The 20794-nt window shown below is 41.2% G+C and overlaps 1 protein-coding gene across 1 annotated transcript in view; it reads right to left on the bottom strand.

Moving 5' to 3' along the window:
* The window catches only part of wdfy3 (WD repeat and FYVE domain containing 3), a 61867-nt gene that overhangs the window by 26931 nt on the left and 14142 nt on the right, over nt 1–20794 (bottom strand). The window contains exons 6-19 of the mRNA XM_068760732.1: nt 20245–20437; nt 19292–19478; nt 19030–19196; nt 16615–17094; nt 16131–16235; nt 14741–14934; nt 12764–13035; nt 11785–11982; nt 10431–10514; nt 8136–8319; nt 7707–7921; nt 6232–6344; nt 4087–4324; nt 763–863 (exon numbers count right to left, since the gene is read on the bottom strand). Of these exons, the coding sequence (XP_068616833.1) occupies nt 763–863; nt 4087–4324; nt 6232–6344; nt 7707–7921; nt 8136–8319; nt 10431–10514; nt 11785–11982; nt 12764–13035; nt 14741–14934; nt 16131–16235; nt 16615–17094; nt 19030–19196; nt 19292–19478; nt 20245–20437 (2731 nt within the window). The remainder of the gene's footprint in view (nt 1–762; nt 864–4086; nt 4325–6231; nt 6345–7706; nt 7922–8135; nt 8320–10430; nt 10515–11784; nt 11983–12763; nt 13036–14740; nt 14935–16130; nt 16236–16614; nt 17095–19029; nt 19197–19291; nt 19479–20244; nt 20438–20794) is intronic.

Below are 20794 nucleotides of genomic sequence, written 5' to 3'. Positions count from 1 at the left end.
GAGGAAGATAGAGAGAGCAGATGAATAGGTTCCGTAGACAGATGGAGGAAAGATAGTCCTGTATCAAGGAAAAGAGAGGAGGGGAGAGGAGAGGGCTTGATTAATGCGAAATGAACCTCCAGACTATAAATATCATCCATAACATCATATATCAAATTGTTTTCTGCCTTCAGGTCAGCAAACCATCTTCTGTAAAATCTATGCTGGAATTCAGGTTTCATTTTGCAACGATCTGGTTTGTTTTTAACATACAAAATAACCAGCAAACAATAAACCAATGGCCCGAGGACTGAGGCTGCAGATATGAATCTGTGCACCATGGAGGAGGTGAAACACACATCAGAGTCGCTGCTTGTTTGGGTTTCGGGTGTTGAAGGTTTTCTCTCCAGTATGCACCAAAAAAAAAGAAGAAGAAATCTTTTGAAAAAATAAGGGGAAGAAGAAGAAATCCTGAGGGAATCTAAGAAGCTGCAGCAAAAGAAGACGAGACAAGCTGACATCAGGGGAATACATAAATGTGGGGGGGAACTGAAAGACGTGAGGATAAAGAGGGCGCACACAAACAACGCTACAGATGTAAGAAGTAAACATCGTGATGTTGTTCGTTCACCAACTTCTCTATTAGGATAGGTTTGTCTCTTGGTCTCCGGGTGAAGTGTAGAGGCTAATAAGCAACTACTGTACTACATTACTTAATACTACTTTATCCAACGTGACATCTTAGCTTAAATAAAGCCCTCAAAGGACACAAGCTGCGTTTACCTGTACCCATGCCGCTCAGCACCGCGCCATCGCTGACACCTGAGGAGTTGGTGTTGTTGGTGGGACCGTTGTGGGGCGCGAGGCTTGGCAAAAACAGGCACCTGCACAGACAACAAAAAAAAAGTTTTATGAACAGTTGTAAAATAAGTACGCAACATATTTAGATACAGTATGTATTCCTGCCATAGACATGTATCTATTAGCTGGGTAGCGGCTAGGTAATAATGCATTAATAAGTAACTTCAGCCATGGATTAGTCACATTAAAAGTACCAATTATAATAATATTATCAGGCTTTGGAATTTGAATGATCATTACATTTTAGTCTTTTAATAGGTCTTTATTGTCATTACAACAAGTAATTTGGAATCGCAATTTCGTTGCACCTGTTTAAACAAAAATTTAATGTGATATTGCCAAAACATTATGGCCGCAACACCACGCCCATTACCCATGAACCTCTTGGGTGAGAGACCTATTCTAAGTGGTCGCCACAATATAAAAGAAAAATAATAAATTACTCTCCAAATTGAATTAAAATCATTCCCAGTTTCAGTTTCTCAAACTTGAAGGCGTGCTGCTTGATTAGACCATAAAAGGACCCCGTTTTTGTTCTTTTTTTGTAACATGGCTTTCTCGTTTTGATTTTCCACCTGAAAGCGGATGGTCAGAGGTCAGGGAATTCATTGGCTCGCTCAAGGACGTTTCTGGAAGACACACACCTAACAATCTATTTTACTAATAAGAGCAGCATCCAGCTGCCTCACAATGATCACATGAGTCTTTAGACCTCATTCCTCATCAAGTTGATTCGGTTAAAACACACACACACACAAAAACAAAAACTCTCCAGGGACTTCTGCAGCCTGCCAAATGCCAATTTCCTATTTTTTGTTCTGGACAGAAAGACATTTAAATTTAAATTATTAATTATATGGCACTGAGAGAATCACTGTGTAACTGAGTGTACGCATGTTGTGCATGACAGAGAGTAGATGTGCACATAGATGAGAATTCTATTAGCCACAGGGGCATCAATATTTCATGATGACAGATGGGAAAGGAAGGAGGGGTAGTCTGTGTGTGTGCGCGTGTGTGTGTGTGTGTGTGTGTGTTGCTCTGTTCTTGCTGCTGAGGAGAAACTGGGCCAGTGCCTCTTTGACTGTGAGCTGCTGTTTTGCTTTGTTTTCAGGAGAAGCTCCAGGTTCTATTCTGAGGCGGCGGCTGCAGCTCGCCAGATGGGTTTAAACGGGGGACGGGAAAGTAAAGAAATTATGAGGGGGAAACATTATCATTACATTATGTGTGGATGCTGGTTTTTAAAAGTAGGACGGCAAAGGCATGATTGGCATTGAAGATTTCATGTTCAGTTATCATTACTTTTACACGAGTTCACATTACTCTGTCCTGCCCAGTATCTGAGGATTGTAACATGGGCAGCTAGCCTTTGTATTACTCTGTTACGGTAGATGAAATGATGGTGATTGAATGAGTGGAAGCTCATTCCAAAAAAACAAAATGAGAAATGGTTAAAATAGAATAACAAAAGTTCGGATTCATTTGTCGGTGTCGATTGTGCATGTCGTGGTTCATTGGCTGTCACACAAAGTGTTCTTCACAACATTTTTTTTTTACCTCAACCAAACTTGTGTCTGACTGTCAGCAAGAGTACACAAAACAAGAGGGAATTAATTCCATGAAAATTGCTGGAAGTGGGTCAGGAAATAGCTGATTAGATTTTGGTGCATGACAATGGTAATATTTGAATGAACATTTTTCTTGATTCTTATGCTGGAGTTTCATTTTTACATATAACTATGCCCTTTGTTGTTTTAATACACAACAGCGTAACATGTAAATATGATGCTACTCATTTCTGGTCAGGTATTCACTTGACTGGACCTTTTTGTATTTTGTTGCTAAACAGAGAAAATCATTACAAAATTGTATCTTTCTTAAACCTGTATTCCTATGAATAATAGAATAAAAGAAAATAACACAATTGCCTCATGTCTCCTTTAGCAGTTGTTTACTGTGTGTCATTTTAACTTGTGTCCGTGTGTCATGTACCATATGTGTTGCTGAAAATGTATGGGTGACTGGCCAAGGTCACACGCCAAATGCTGCCATGTCCGCTGACCCCAGCATTCTGTGTGCTGCAAACATGTAACACAAAGCTAAGGCCCTGCAGCCTTTGACAGCAGAAACACTCTCAAACCACAGCAAAGGGTGTTATGTGACATAAAAAGCGACTAATAATCCGATTTGTATGCACGGCAGGAGGCGAATATCGGGCTCCTGCTAAGACGGTTCCAGGGGCTGCTGAAAAAAACAAACACACAGAACCTGTTTAATTATGCAGGGAAATAATGTTCTTCAGCCTGAGATGTGTGTGGAGAATTGATCCACAACGAGACGGACGTCATCTGTTACTGCAAAATTTTTAAAAGAAGGCTGTAAAAATGGAAGGACTGAAGGACATACCGATAAATAATTCCCACTTTAACAACAGACTGAAAAACTCAATGCAACAAAAGATGAAAGGTGTTGCTTGATGTGAGAAAGTCATAATTATCTCAGCGCTGCAGTCTTCCTCTGGTGTACAAAGGATTCTGGCTTTTAGCTCATTGATTAATTATTAAAGCCCATTTATCTGGTTCAGTCTCAGCACTCTCATTAACCCAGCAGTAGCAGCAGCAGGGAGGCTTTTGAAGGTCACAATCTCTGCTAAACCCAGATTACCTGGCCCGATCCAAATGTCTAAGTTACAGAGAAGCTGGTGAACAAAGTCGAACATTTAGCAGAGAAAGTAGGGGAAAGTGAGTATTGCACTGATTTTCAAATGGACAGTAGCACAACACAATTTAATATGAATACATTTTGTTCCGCAGGATGTGCAAATGAAAAAATGCTAGATAATATTTTAGCGGCAAATGTACATGTACGTATGTTGTGGTGCCATGCTTTCCACATTATTTTCCATAAACATTGGTCAATAATCAACCGAGATATTGAGGAACACATTTTGAAGCTCCATTGACTGCAATGTTACCGAATATTTCAAACTGATCCATAATCCAGGATCTCTTCTGGATCACCACCGAAATGTAATTATCTGTTCCTGGCAACATTTCCAACATTTCCTGAAAATTATATCAAAATGCGTCCAGAACCTTTTGAGTTATCTTGCTAATGGACGGACGGGCGGACAAACAAACGATTGATCGCATAAGCCCCGCCTCCGTGGAGAAAAAAATCAAATAAAAAACAATACAAGACGTTCTTGAAATCCTTCAGTATTTTTTAATGTTAATTAGGACTAACCCAAAGCCCTCCAGCGATGTATCAAACTCCACAAACGCTGGCGTCACGGCCGACCCGTGAAGACGTATGTCGTGAGGCGTCGTCATGGAAACCAGGCACTTGACTCGGGTGAGAGGCACGGTGCTGTCCTCTGCAGAACGAACAAGGCTGCGGCTGATGCGATATTGGCCGTTGTCCTCTGCAGGGGTGGTGAAGACGCTGTCGGGTCCAAAGCCCTCCATGGACATGGTCATGCTGTCTGTGACATCAGGACAGGAGAAGCATCAATTCATATACGGGTATATGTTTTAGGAAAAACTATGTATTATTGCTTGTATCTGTCAAACTCTTAGGGCGTGAAGCATTGAATGAAACCCATATGTTCATTGCTCCAGAAAGAGCTTCTGTGGACTAGATATATTTTCTTTGTAAGAAATGTGTGGCTTCTTCATTCCCTCTTCAACAGACAAACAGAATGAGCAGCTAATAATCCGTGCTCCATTATCCTCTCAGATAGAGAAAATGGCACCGCAAGTTCAAGCAGTGGCTGTTTATCGAGAGCAGTAATTAGTGGGGAGTTAATGTCCATGCTCAAATCGGGGGAGACACAATAAGTAATTAAGACATGCTAAGGGAGCCCACAGAATGATAAACATTCAAAGATGCTAATGGGAAACAAACAACTTTTAACTCACTCTTTGTTTAACTGGATAATAACTGGATAGTAATCTTTTTTAAGTATAATGATACTTGCTGTTTTCCTTTAAACCCACACTTTGGAACACACTCCCACAACTGCTACGAGCATGCCCGGATCTAAATTCATTTAAAAAAGATCTTAAAACATATCTGTTTAACATTGCTTTTACTTTATAATTGCACTGTTGGAATTTTTATTGACTGCTTAAACCGTGTTCACTTTTAATGTATTATTTTACTGTTGGAATTTTATTGATTCTATATCCGTGTTCACATTTTTATTGTTTGTATTTTTTGTTTTATTTTATTGTTTTTACTATGTACACTGTAAAGCGTCTTTGAGTTCTAAGAAAAGCGCTATACAAATAAAATGTATTATTAGTATTATTATTAAAATCTAAGCCACTTGAAGTAATACATTTAGTATTATCTGCCTTACATGAACCTTTGCTTTCTAGAAAGATATTTGTACGGTGTGCACTTTTATTTTAATAGTAATTCAATGTGCTTAGTTGTCCTACAATGCAGAATCTATATGAGGAAACATGCGTGCTGGTTAGGACATCCGGGCTGTACATACTGTATCAAGGCTGTTTCACTGACTTCACAATCGTCTGAACCCTTCAGGAAATCTTTAGAGCCACCCCAATTTCCAGCACCATGTAAGCGCTAGTTAAATGGCAATTAAATGCTCATCCGCTGTAGTCACAGCACGTTTACTGGAGGATTCGTCCCAGCGAGCAAGCAGGGAGAGTGAGCAAAAAAAAGGAGCGCCATTGCTTCCTTGGAGGATGTTGGCATGACTCAAATGACATTATACTTCAAAATACAGGGGCTCGTCGACTTACGACCTACGCGGCTTACGACAGTTCGACTTTATGACCGCACTCGTCTGTTGTTTTTTTGTCTGTTTACGCCGTGTTTTTACAACACACTGGAAAGCGAGGGAATCGAGTGTACGACAGTTTCTGCGGACGCAGCATAATATACTTACGGTAATTTAACATGAGCTTACGACAAAACCCTCGGAAACATTTGTGGTAGACGACCCCCTGGCGGTCCAATGGACTAAATTCTTCAATTATCAGGCACAGTACAAAAATAGCAGGTACGCAGATAGAGACGTTTCTGCAAATTTAAATAACATTAAAGTTGGGCAAGCAATCTTTTACGTATGATATAAACATGTTTTCAGAGATGTACTGAAGTGACTGCATATTGCATTTATTGTTTTATTGCAAAGCCATGTTATTATATCTGCCTGGCTAAAGTCAAAAAATGATTTCATTTTAATTTATTATACAGTGTTTAATAAAAGAGATAATACCATAATTTGAATTATAAAAAGGCACAACATTAATGATATAAAATGAGCTGTCCAGAGATACCGCCGGGGGCTTCGCTCCTTAACACCCCTGCAGAGTGAATACCACGCGGTCAACATCAGGATGAGAGGCGTTGCCTTACTTCTCATTTCAGAGTCGTAGCTGAGCGAGCTCGGCTTGTGGACCCGGTACTGCTTGAGCAGCTTCTTGTCCCAGGCGCCGCAGTTCAGAGGGTTCCCGAGACGTAAGAACTCCCTGGAGGAGAAGACAAGGAAGATCTCAAGGATAGAAATACGGCAACAAAGAAAACCAACACAAAGGATGAATGGAACGGTGAGACAGTAATACCGTTTCTTGTTATGGAGATTACCATTGACCTTTCCAGCTCTGATCAGCTTGTACATTTTATAATATGAAAGTATTTTTTTACTGAAATGACATTTTTGCTCCTGTTACAGTAAAAGCAAATTATCTAAGTCAAACTCTATATTATATTTTATCAATCAAATCTAGGCTACACCACATTAACAGCAGCAGACAATCAACTTGTATGAAAGCGCTAAGGGACTGCAGTAAATCTCAACGCCATGCATCTAAACTAATGCAAGGCCACAGTAATGGCTTCCATCAGCTGTCAAAGTTCTGGGGGAGAGACACCGACAACTTCAGAACAAAGACACAGAGACCCTGGTGCTTAGCTGGGGTATATGTTAGCATAGCTGAGACAAAATGGCATAAAGAATGACAGCAAACGAGTGACGTAAACAGGGAGGGAGGGAGGACAGGAGAGGAGGGGGTGAAACAGATTGACAGCTACAGTTTCATTTACCTCCCGCACAATAAGTGGAGCAAATATCATCCGGGAAGAGGCTCCATTTACATATAAAAAGAAAGCAACCATGTGCATGTCGAGAAACTTTCGTTCCCATTCCTCAACCCCAAGCTCCCATTTAAGGTAACTAGCCGAGCGGAAAATCTGCTTTGTCTGCAAACATAGCCCTGCGTGGCATATTGAAACCTGTCAAAGCAGATTGCATTTCCCAAATACCAATTTTCAGCCCCTGGAGGAAAAAACATCACCTTTACGTTGAGCTAAACTGATAAAATGAAACGTTGGGAAGGTCTAATCCGAACAAGAGGCAGTAAGATATGGCAGTTGGGCAATTATAGAGCTCACATATCTGCCCAGGAACCTTCTGACATTTCTCTGTCTTCCCTGTGTGGTCCGCCAATAAATAAAGGCTTAAATACCCACAAAATAATATGGAAAAAAAACATTCTAACAGCACTAGTGAAACATTTTGCAAGGCAATTGCCAGCTAAAAGTACATAATCGTACGGTGACTTAACTATATTTATATAAATTCTCAAGAAAATAAGAACTCCACTTTATTGGACAAGCTGAGATGCCCTAAACCGGTCACTGCACAAATGACAGAATCCTGATCTAGTTAATGAAGCTGTCACCTCAGTTCAGGGTAAAGGCAACTTGGGACAACATTACATTTTGGCTAAATGTCAAAGACGTTTCACTGGAGTTGGGAATGGTGCATTTTATTTTTATTTTAAATCGATGCCAAGCTGATCATTAGTAGAACCACTGGTCAAGCACAGTACCTAAGTGCCATCGGCTGCAGTGCCTGAGAAGCCAGCCTCTCAAACATCCTCTGCAGTGGGGGGTGCAGCGGGTGGTCTTCATCGCCCAGGGCCTGACTGCAGCGCTGCAACAGCCGCTGATGAAGACAAGCTTCACACAGAACCTGCTGGTTCCGCTCGCTGTTCACCAGGAGCTGGAGGATGTTGGCCACAGCCAGCTGCAGGTCGAGAGCATGCTAGAGGGAACACAGGAGGACATGACACAGATTTATTTTACTCCTATAATTTACTTGCACTGCCTGTATTTTTATAAGATACAGGTCCAGTGCAAGTCTGGTTTACTCCGACAGAACACACCAACAAAATAAAGAATCCTTCCTGCCTTGCTCGCCACCCCTTCACCTTCACCGGAAAAGCAAGTTAGCACATTTCCTTCTTGTGTGTCCTTACCTCCGGCTGACTGTCGGACGAGACGGAGGGCAGAAGGTCCAGCATGGCCAGGACAGCCCCCGGATGGATGACGACCATGTCAGACGAAGACGAAGTGGGGTGGGAGGGGTTGGCTAAGTGGAGTTTCAGATCTGTCAGGGCTTTGATTGAGGCAGAGGAGCCTGACGAACTGTAGTGGCCATGTCTGGGAAGCACAAAGGATAGAAAGCCAAGTCCAGTGAACTCTGATAAAGCAATCAGTACAACAGTTTAATGACTGATGGAAAGGAATAAAACGTTTAACACAACAATTTGGCATGCAGGAAATATATATATATATGTATATATTATATACCATTATTTTTAAGTACAGATAGGAAAAGTGGCCGCAAAATATCCTGATTTCTTCCTGAAGGGAGCATTCTTACAACGAGGACAGAAATAATTACACTGACTAACTGTATGGAGGTATTTAATGCTTTCGTTTTACTTAACACAAACCAGCCATCCTCCTATTTTAGAGAGGTCTCAGTCAGGTACCGTTTCACCCACAGCAAACGGGAGATCTGCTGAGGCCTGCAGTCAGGCAATTAAACAAAAAAGGCACGTTGCTGCTATGCAAATTAGAAAGTGGCAAATTCCCCCTCCGGAGAGAAGCTGAGATGGAAAAGGCTGGAGTCAGCATAAAGTGCTGGAAGGGTTAGATGTCGGCAAGGAAACATAACTAGGATGAATTCATTTTTAGAAATTCTTTTAAGACTACATCATGCTTGAACATAAATATCAGGGAAGATAAACTACTGTATAGTTAAAACTTGGAGGATTAAACTTCACAAGAACACAAGAAGGAAAATTGCCATGTTATATGCTGTTTTCTGGGACGTTCACAAAGTTTGGTTACCATCCTTACAATTATTCCAGCGTGAGCATCATAAAACCGAGTCACACACTTTTAATTTCTATTTAGTATCAATTTGGGACACACCTTGAGACAAAGTCAAAAACTTACTCAGCCATATCTGAAAACGCTTTTTTCCCAGTCTACAGAGGTGCAGATTAACCATGAAGACCAGATTTGGAAAGGAGACTTGACTCTTTTCCTGTAAATCAAGTGTTTGAGTGTGGTTGGAAACTAAATTATAAGTGTCAGAAATGGAAATCTTCCAGCATAAAGCCAGATAATCACAATACTAATGGCTGTGTTTGTACACAAACTGCTGAAAATGTCCTAAAGGTAAAGCTCATTGCATGATGTTTTCAAAATAAGATTATGTTGAATAATATTAAATAACAATTCGATTTTTTCATTTGAATAAAACCAAACAAATATAGAGCAGCCTGTGTCTCATTGTCCTCACAAACTATGATTTCATAAAACCACAAAACCTCCATCTGAGAAGAAAAGGTGGCAAGGAGCAGGACTGACAAAGAAACGAGGATTTCCATGCCAATAACATGATTTCACCAAAAACAATTGTCGTTGTGCAAATCTCCGCTGGCAGAAAGCAGTTTCAGACGAGTCTGTCAAAATAATTTTTGAGACAGATATTTCTCTGCGCTGGTCAGAAAAGAAGTCACACTGTGTTGGTTTGCCGCATTGTTATTATTTTGTACTTTTATGTGGCTCTAACTGACTGGCGACACCTGATTTTATAGGGGAAGGAACTTCAAAAAGAGGATTCATCCATAAAATCCACCCACAAGAAAGATTTTAATCCAATATCAAATTTCAGTCAAGAGATAAAGAACGGGATGGGGCAAACAGAATCATTTTGTTTTTCTTATTTTTAGCAACAAAAAAAAAAAGATTGTGTTACAATAGTTTATAATTTGAGCATACATTTTTCTTCAAAACTTCACATCAATAGAAGTGAATTGTGAAACTTAATTAAATAATGTTTATTTTATTTTATTTAGAAATTGTTTTATTTAGAAAGACTAATTAATGATTTCTTGTTTACCTTATCAAATGTGTGGATTTGCAGTTTCAGGCTGCAACAAATGATTTACATTGTAAATTTCTAAAACGGTTTCCTCGATTAATCAATAAATGATTTGTCTATAAAATATCTGATTAAAACAGACCCAAAACTGATAAAAAACATGAAAATAATTGAGTTTAAATGTTTGTTATTTGTAAAGCAACATTTCTTGTAGAGAAGTTTTAGAAATCTCTCATTTAAGGTTACGTTTGCTGACAAGATTCACCGTTAGAAGAATTCCTGATCACCTTGGGCATACGTAGTGTTAAATAAAGGTGCGGAAAACTGAAAGGAAGGGATGAAGGTGAGGAAGGTGACAGAGCTCTGTAGCTACCTCTTCCTGGCGAGTGCTGGTGTGCCCCAAGGCGAGGGCAGGGAGGTCTCGTGAGTCAGGCAGGGAGGCACCTGCTCCGCACGACTGCAGCGAGCACACAAACGCACACATGACCACATTCAGACACAAGCATGTCCACGCAGGTCAAAAAAGGTGCAAACACACACACAGGCAGGCATTTCATGAGCACACACACATGAGCAGTCGTGCAGCCAAGGATGAACAGCCAGACAGCACCAGAGGTTTGAAATGGAAAAGGAAAGGAGAGAGAAGAAGGGAGGAAGAAAGCTGTTAGTGGAAACAGGATCAGAGCTGGAGCATGTGCAGGACGCCAGCTACATCTACAGGGTGAGACTTCGCGCCAAACAGAAACTGCTCTCAGTAGGAGGTGCAAACAAGCACGGGGGGGGGGGGGAGAAAAGGGGAAAGGATTGCAATTGACGATTCATCAGCCTGATTCTTAAACGCTGTTGTAAACAGCCTAATCAATGAACTAAGACCAGTCAACTTTGGTCTGTACTTAATTAGTACTTTGTCTGTACTAATTAAGTTCCAGTTTCTCGATGTCTCGGCCTCTTTAATGTCACACCACAAGAATTAATTTCAGAATATTAATCAGGAGTGCTGATTTCACTTCTTGTGTTATTTACGACACTACCAGCCAGGCTTCACTGAATCGCAGAGTTTTGGGCTGCCAACAGTTCCCCCCCATGAGGGTCTCAGAGGAAGAGGCTGACTGAGCAGAAGCTGGAACTGTAGGGCAAGCTGTGGACTGGCTTCAACAATAACGATGCACACACACCTTCGTCCACTCTTACAAAAAAAAATGCAACATTTTGTGCATTATGTTACTATTACCGGTATGTTTGCTTGCCACTGTAAATGCCTTTGGGTTCTTTACTATGTGAGGATCTCGTGATAACAGCTAAATGTTCTGATTGGCCATTTCGCTGTTGAACTGAATTACAAGATCCTCAACACTGTTTGATTTTGAGACACTTATTTGTTATTAATTATATTAAACTATAGAGTGTAAATGAAAAATGTTCAGACAACATGATAACCAGTACTTTTCATTCTCTCTCAGCTTACCAGCCTCCAAGTTCCGTTTGACCGTTTTGGATTGAATATCGGTGCAATTTGTGCTTTACTGACAGCCTTCAAGCCAGTGCATGCTGGCTATTGTGTGAAAAGAGAAGACTGAACTCCTACTGCATGTTAGCCTTTGGCTGTATGATGAATTAAACGCAAAGTGTGACATTTACATTACATTTTGTTTATTTAATTTTGATCTGTAAGTGTTATGATTAAAACCAAGGGATGTAAATGCACAGATCCCCTGCAATTCACTGACCTGTCAAACGAGTCGGTGGCCATCTTGTACAGGTAGATGAAGAGCTTGCTGCAGTGTTTGAGTGTGGGGCAGACGCTGTCTCCCACGCAACACCCAGGTGCAGATTCCTCCTCAAGCAGCCTCTGGAAAGGCTGAGCATTGGAGGGAAACACGACGGTGGGAGCCAGCTTCTTAGTGTCTGAGAAACAGCCCAGCAGCCTGGAGGGAAGGAAGTGAAGGCGGTTAAAGCGAGGAAGGTTTGGTTTTCAAGAGGAGACCAAATCACAGCACCTTATGGCACTTTGTCATATTTCACAGTCCTCACCAGCAGATGTAGTTTGTTGACATGAAGATGTTCAAGTATTACAATTATGTCGATTCCATAATTTATCACTTCAGTGGCAAAAATGTGATTGCATTGAGTTTAAGATGAATGGAAAAATGCAGACCATGTGTTGTCCCACATGCTACGATATGCTAACAGAATAGAAGGTTATACTAACTGTGTGTTCTCTAACATGGACATGATATGAAACAGGTAACAGAAAAGACATCCTGGAGCTTGCAGCAGGGGGTAGAACACAGTGATAATTTCAACGGGTCGCAGTGAAGACATTTAACTACAAAGTCTGCCTGGTAATAAATGTAATGATTAAATGTTAAAAACTGAACTGCTATAACAATCCACTGATAAAAAAACAAACATAGCTGACACGATACACGTGCCGTTGTGGCTCCAGAAGAAATCCAGTGGAGCATCAGTCAAGGCAACGCAAACATACCGAATACGACATAAAGCATATGCTTTGTGACGTAAGACAATGAACACACAACCTGTATGATGCTAATACATCATTTAATCTTCACCCTTTAAGTGCAGGTTGACTAAATAAGATATCTAAATAAATACCACAGCCTATGAGGGTTGAAAACGATCTTCGTCATTTATAAAACCCCAGCGAGCCTCAGCTAACAGTAGTTCTACGCAAAACATCTGTACCTCAGCGCATCGGCCAGCTTCTCAAACTGAATTTCAGTGCGGAAGAAGTGTGAGTTGGCGGGTTCGTAGCGCATGGCGGCAGTGAGCGTGCAGAAGACGGTGTGCAGAAGCTCAAAGACTTGGTTCTGGTTGACCCGGTCCCAGCCATGTCGTGGCGGTTGGCACAGCGAGCGCTCCATGGCCACCAGCAGGGAAGTGATGTAGACAAAGCCGCCCACCTTGCGAAACACCGTCCGGGTGCGGTGACTCTCCCGCAAAACCGCAAGCAATGCCTGAGGAGAAGAGGACGATTTAATCTACCCTTAGATTTGAAATTCTTTATTCCAAAACCTAAGGAGCTGTTAAAACGCACAAAAACACACACATGCAACAGATAAGCATGCATCTGATGTTGTACAGTTTAAGATGGATACCCTCCCATTTCAACTTTATTTCACTCACTTATTTTTCATTTTGACACTAAATCTCTTTCTGCCTTGTTGATTTCTCACATCATTAATTTTGTGTCACCTCCCTCAGCCGTGTCTCTGTTCATCATCTCACATCCCTCCCGTTCCTCTTTTGCAGAGCCATTTACGAGCCCCTCAGGTTATCCTTGTCTCACTGCACTCAGTGAAATATTTTTCTCCTACATTTTTCAGAATTTAATGATTTCTATTAAGAGTAAACTTAACTCTAACAATAATTTGTAACTGGATATTACTTTGGGGTACTAAAAACAACAAAGGTCTTAATTAGCAACCTAAAAGTAAGCAAACCATCTGGAAATGAAATGACAAGACAAAACCATATATTGTTATATGAATATGTATGAACCAGGGGAATTGTGATATCATCTGGACAATAATTAACAACCTTTTGCACTTTTAAAAATATTTATTTTAGAAACTGGAATTCTTTCCAAAAATATGTAGGTTTTTTTTATATTAAACATTCATTTATTTGTCAAAAATGAGGCCAAAGCATCGATCAATTGTAGGTGAATCGCAAAACTGTATGTTTTCTTCAAAAGACTAAACATTAAGTTAATATTTCCTTAAACTACTAACAGCTCAGATATAATGATGCATCCCAAAGGAGGAGGACAGAATAAATGAAAAGCAGAAACAGTGGCATATTGCACTGCTGAGCCAGCTGTTCCCTGCTGCATTAAAATACTGTGACACTCAGCAGAGTGTTTTTTTTTTACCTAATCACAGGACGCTCAAGACATCCTCTTCCTATGTTCCGGAGCAGGACATTATGAACAGGCTGCAACTACGTGCTGCAAAATGTATGTTTTATGTTTCAGCCTCAGCAGCCGTGAGGAGGCTGGTAAAACCTCCTCCTCATGGCGGAGGATCTAATGCAGCATATTAGGCCGTGCCCTCCCCAGAGATTAAAAGGGTAAATTATGCGCTTTCACATGGCTAATTAGCTTAATTCTGAGATATGTTTGCATGTCTACAGTGTGCTCCTGTCAATGGTCCACAAACGCTGATGACGAGCGGGGTACAAATATATCATATACATTTTTATAGTCATTATTTTTTTGAGAATGATAATCAAAATCCACGATTAGTTTAACGGCAGCAAAAAAAGATGACAGGCTAATCCCACTAAAGCTTCCGAAAGGCATGAGAATTACCTCGTCTGAAGGAGTGGAATTCAAAAATGCAATTACGCTTCAAAACCGAGTCTCACATCCTGTGTGCGTGTGTGTGAATCTGAGTATATGAGCATGTGCACATTACACTTAGTGCTCTGGTTTGAAGAATTACTGCAAGCAGGGCTTTAAATGCATATCGATTTTTACAGACTTCACTTTGCTTGATGTTTGAGCTGATATCATCAATCTGGTCCTCCCTACACTACAATGTATGAAAAATATATATAAAAAAAACTATTGTACAACAAAATGTTGAATAAGATAATGCCGTGACACTGGTGTGTATATATATACCGGTATATACATATATAGTACTTATACCGACATACCCGCAGTATGTCAGTCTTGAGCTGTAGTTCACTGGAAGGTGCAGAGTGCATGAGGCCCAGCAGCGTCCCCATGTCGTCATCTCCGCTGGGCGAGAGGACGAGTTGCTGGATGATGAGCAGTGCGTGTTCCCGACACTGGCGATACTTCACAATGTTGTGAACACAACGAGCGCCACCGAACTCCCTGAACAGAGCTGAGAGACAACGAGACAGAGTACACACGAGTTCCCCTTGTGCCGGGCTGGGGCTCACAACATCCAAGGTGCTACACAGAGTTGACTAGCTGATATTTTTCCTAACATTGTTGTCATCTTTCTTCCGTTTGTTTTACGTTGTTGTTTTTTATGCTGCCCTGTGTTAGAGAACGTTTGGAGTGATTATTTTTCAATCATGACAAAGTTGCTCCCTCATTGCTTTGTTTGGAGTCCCTGCTGATTCCTGTTTACTGATTTTTTTCACAGTCTGACATCATTGCTTTCACCTCTCTTTGCCAGACATTAACTTGTACTGCTCAGGCGTCTACGATCTCTTCCGAGTGATCTCAATGTTACGGCCCTCCTTTAAGTTAGAAAACATCAGTTTCTCCACAAAAAAGGAGATCTGCCAGCTTTTATCAAAATTGAATAAATTCTTTGACTACTCTAAATATTTACAAACTCTACCTTTTTACTGACCAACCCCTTTTCACTTATAATATCATCATTATAATATTATTATGTATAATGATAATACATCTTGGTTGTAAAATGTCAATCTGTTTACTGATGGTGAATTGTGATTCTGACCACGAGCTTTTAGATTTCATGTGTTCCTGTTCTTGCATTCATTTTAAGTCCCTTTAGATAAGAAGACTACCAGCCGAGAACCTGCGGAGTAAAATGTAAATGTAATCAGTGTGTCAGAGTGAAGGGGGAGACATCATCCTTGTATTCTGAAGGAAACAACCAGTCACCATCAAGGTCAAATAGAGCTGCGAGCAGTCTTTGTGCAGCTTGTAGATTACCTTCGTGACACACACACACTCTCACACACACACAAACACACACACATAAAGGGTCAATAAGAGACTGAGTGATGTGGGAGGAGAGAGAGCCCTCAGGAGATGTAATTCGATGCTTTATTGATCCTTTCCCCTCCACCTCAACAGAGAGGTCAGAGGTCAGCAGCTCTTGCGTTGGTTGACAATACTTGGTTTGCTTAAGGGCACTACCATAAGATCATTGGCCCTTGTTTAGGCTGAAAAAAACCCACCATATTCGGTGTCTCTATATTTCTGGCCCGGGTGATAAAATTATGCCACAATGTTCCCACAATTCATACTTAAAATCAAAAGATACTCAGATCCTATAAGTAGCACAATCTGCATGTGTCTATTAATGTGTCCGTTTACCTGCATTAGTGTTGTTGGAGCCCTGCAGGAGGACAGTCAGTGTCTCCATTACCAGCCAGGCCAGCTGCTTCTGTTCTTCTGCTACTGTGTTGTTTTTACAGTCAGCTAAAGACGGGGGGGAAACAAAGAAAGGGAGCCGAGGTTAGCATCAGACGACACCATGACGGTAGTAAATACCATAGGGTGTATAAACATGAAAAAACAATCAAAAGGAAATGGAATTTAATTTTCTGACCATTTGTATTTTAATAAAATGTGCCTTTTGGATCTAATAGGTTTCTAATCTGTTCTCGATTCAGCTCAGTGGATTTCAAGTCAAGTCCATGGTTGGTTAGATCCATTTAGCCTGGACCTGAATGAGTTAAACAGCCTTTATTCTTTCTGAAGGCTTGGACTTCACATAGTATGGAGCCACTGACTTGGTCTTTTGTCCTGGTCTCGGTCAAACATCCCACTTCAAACAAACAATCAAGAGGCACCTCACCTTGGTCATTATTGTGTGGCTGCTGCTGCGTGGTCGGGTCTTTGAGCAAGGCAGCATACTTGTGCAGCAGGTTGACCATCACCTCTAGCAGGCCGACCTCCCGCAAAACATCAGTGAATACCGGGTCGTGCCTGGCCAGTTTCAGCAGCGTCTGGACGGCCGTGATGCTGCAGCCGTGTGACGTGCTCGACTTGAGCAGCACGCTGACGCTGAACAGCTCTTTGCACGGCACGTAGTTGAGGCTAAAGACGACAAACTCCAGCAGCTCAAAGTATTTGGCCTGAGCTTCGGGGAGCTTGGTCACTCGATCTGCAAACTGCGACAGGGTGTGCTGTGACTCCAGGATGAAGTAGTTGGCCGATTCCGCTGAATAAATATTTCCGATAGCGTCCAGCAACATGCAAGCCAGACGGCTGGTTTTAGCTCGCAGGAAGGCATTCTGGAGCACAGAAAATGCCTGGATATTACGCACTGTGTGGCCTGGAGAGAAGAGGTGAAAAGGTAGTATTATCAAGTAGTATATTATTATTATTAATTAAGTATTGTTACTTGTGGAAGTACAAAACATATAAACATATAGCAGAAAACATATGCAAAGTGTATTTTTTAAAATGCTAATTTATAGAACTAGCAGGGAGTATTTGCAGTATTGTTATGGTTTATGGTAACTGGACTGTATCATATAAAGTAGTCTTTCTAGACTGCCTGACCACTCAGGACAGCATTCATCCATTCACACAAACATTCATAGGGTGTTAGCATTCCTGCCATGCAACCCCCGCAACCCGTCCCCGGATAAGCTGTTGAAGATGAATGGATGGATGGATATATCTTGTAAACTCTATATTTGCATCAAAGTGCATCATAGGAGAAAAATCAGCATTTGGTGTCAAATGCACTAGACAGAACTTGAAATGCAAAATGTTCCCACAAGTTCCATGCATTTTTGGCTAAATAAGACAAAACTAATGAAGTTATTATTATTTTAAATTTACATAGGCTGTAGATTATGTTCATTAATTTTGTTGAAAAGACACATAAAAAGGGATAAAGGACGGGCATCACCCATGAACAAAAAATGGACACAAGCTAAGCTATTTAAGTCGTTCACATAAATCACACACACACACAGAAACACATACAACATGCACGTAATATCACGCAGACGTTCAGTGCATGTGGCGGCCTAATTAGGTGTGTAAGCGGGCCCTCACACTGTGATGGCTTCTGGTAATGACTTTTCACACAGCTGGCACCATCATTAGCTGTATAAACACGAGCACAAGTGCTTCTCTTTGCTTGTGTGTTGTAAAACACAAAATAAAGTCTTATTAAACATGAGCTAAACCAGAATTAAATATAAACAAGAATAATTAATATATTTGCAACAGCATAAATGGGGAAATATTAAATGTCAATAAAAAAATCATATGTTTAATTCATAATTCACAATCATATTTGTTGTGTTTTGTTTGATTGCTTTAACTGCTATATTTCTTTGTTTTCAATGTATACAGTTTATGTTATGAAATGAAGACTGAAATCTTACGTGGTAGCTTTACATAGAAACGTGTCACACGAGTCAGTAAGATCGCACTTTATTTCACAGCTTGATTGCATTCTGTTCAGTGGCAGAATGAGGGCATTATAATTCTTTCAGATATAGAGGGTAGATCTGGCTGAAATATAAACTCACCCTTTCGCTCGAATAACAAATTGGAAGAGGAGGGTGATGGAAGGGAGAAGGTCAAGGGGGACCGATTCTGTCAAAGCAGTCCGTAAACAAGTAAACAAGTGGCCTGATTCAATCCTCCGAACCACTCCAGCATCTCTGGACGCCTCAGAGCTCATCTTTATGCAGGAGGCTTCAGACATTCAGCTCCAGCAGTGTGACAGCCGGCAGAGTTGCCATGGTGTATGTCAACAGGTTCAGTTAACTGGGACCAGCCAAGCATTAAAGTCATTTCAGGGATTAAGCTCCGACAGGGCGATACAGCAGCTTCGGGTATACATAAAGATTTGTTTGGGGTTTTTCCCCCCACATAATTCCTCCCTTTTGTTTCAAGGATTTGTGCAAACTGAGGTGGGGAGAGTGTATAGATCTAAAATGGGGGGGAGGCTTCACCTGCTCGCTGTGAGTAGCAGCAGTTCATTACTAGTTCCAGTCTGTTACTTTGATTTGAAATACAGAATATGTTTCTTCTTTAAAATGATGCTCAGATGTAATAAAATGAATATTATGTACGGGAGAATTAGTATTTCAGTAGCAATGCATTATTTTAATGTCATGCCTACCTTCTCCCCAATCAAAGGGCATGACTGATTCATCAGTCAACGTCTTAGTTAAAAAAAAAATATGATGACAGCTGATCCAGCTGAAGGAACATCATGCTTCAGCTGCTGTTATGAACTAACCTTTTCCAGAAGGTTGCGGGAGAACAAAGCCAGGCAACAGGAAGGGGGCTCCGGTCGTCAGGCCGGCAGGTTTCAGCTCTGTCACCCCGTATGTGGTCAGACAGGTGACCAGGTTGACCAGGTCCTTCAGTGCATCTTTTGATTCATCCTCCTTGGCCTGTTCCAGCCTGTACACACAGAGAAGCTTGTATGAATGGTTCATATAACACATTTAACAAACAAGGAGCTGTTAGCTGCAGAAAAAAAGCAATCAATGTCATACCTGAGCATGAGGTCGCAGAGGAAGGCGTAACCTTGGCACATTCTGAAATCATCCAACAGGGTCTGCGATACGTCGCTGGAGTCTTTGAGGAAGCAGGAAAGGCCGGCAAACATTTCCACAATCTCCAGCGGTGACAGATCATCAGACTGCTGCATGTTCTGGATGCACGTGCCCAGGCATTCCTTCTCTGTACATAGAAAAGTTGAGGGCAGAAAAGGTTAACAGGGAGGAAGAAGGAGAACTTTCTGATGAGTGCTTTGAAGTCTGCAAACGTGGAACTAAGAAAGCCGTTTGGTGGCTAGTTTTTAACATATGAAATAAAAAATACTGTATGAGAGGTCACTGTATCGATGTGAATTTATGCATTTAAAGAGGCCAGCCGGAGTTCAACTGTAGACAGATAACACATGTTTTCACAACTAGAACAACATGTTATGGCTGCATCAGTGTGTTTGTGTTGATATGGGTTCTTAGCACTGACGGTGAACAGATGTTCCCAACTCATCCATCTATTGAGGATGAGACAGGGCGGCTCTTATCCGCCGCCGGTGCCCAATTACGAGAGGAACGAGCTGCTTGGGGGAGATTTTCGCTCTCCAAGTGCTTTTTGAGATGTGCTTTGTGACCAGATTTGCTGTGCAATGCTGCAAAACGACAGACTGTCTTTCTGTTTTGTTAAAAAGGTTCTATAAACTCAAAGGTCATGGATGGCTTCGAGGTCGAGGAAAATATATGCATTAAGAGTTCAAATGAAATATGTAAACAAATAATTCAAGATGATTTACATATGTAATTATTTGTGCTCTTTGCTGGTATCATATTGTGTTTTTTTTATTGCAAGATAAATATTTATCTCTCAAGTGCCTCCTTGTTGGCTCTGAAGATTCTTTTTTTTTATTCATGTATGTACATTTGATAAACTCCATATACACATTCTGAACGTATGTACACACCATGTATGTATTTAACCACGTTGACACTGAGGCCATGCCGAGAGATGGTGGTGAGCACCTCTCCCGCGCTCCTTCGCCAAGGCAGATTGTGGGGGGGACACCAGGAGGTGATGGCACTGAACAGGAGCTGGAGGTCATCTTTTTGGGCCAGCTCCTCCGCCGGAGACACAAAAGTGCAAAGTTTTACAAGGATCTGCGAGAGGGGAAAGGAGAGACCACGGATTCAGATGACAGCATCGGTGTGAAATGAGCAGAAGAAACTACTACTGGAAGAAATGGTATCATCATGGTGATGAAAGAGAGCTGCTACAGTATGCCTTTTGTAGCAGGCACACGGTAACAAAATCTGACCAATCCTAATTTATCAGTGTTCTTCTGGATTTAACATTTCAAACAGAAAGTAGAAAAGCACTCAGAGCACCTCCGCCGAGCAGCTCATGCCCCCCCCCCCTATTTGGATTTACACCATCCAAAAGGTGATCTGGATCATCTTCAAAATTGTCTAAATTGTTCTCGGTAGCTTTATACACCAACCATGAAAAGTAGAAGT

The sequence above is a fragment of the Brachionichthys hirsutus genome, chromosome 4 (genome assembly GCF_040956055.1).
Source record: "Brachionichthys hirsutus isolate HB-005 chromosome 4, CSIRO-AGI_Bhir_v1, whole genome shotgun sequence".
Taxonomy (NCBI): domain Eukaryota; kingdom Metazoa; phylum Chordata; class Actinopteri; order Lophiiformes; family Brachionichthyidae; genus Brachionichthys; species Brachionichthys hirsutus.
Note: the sequence above shows the minus strand (reverse complement) of the source record. Positions and strands in the feature narration are given on the sequence as shown.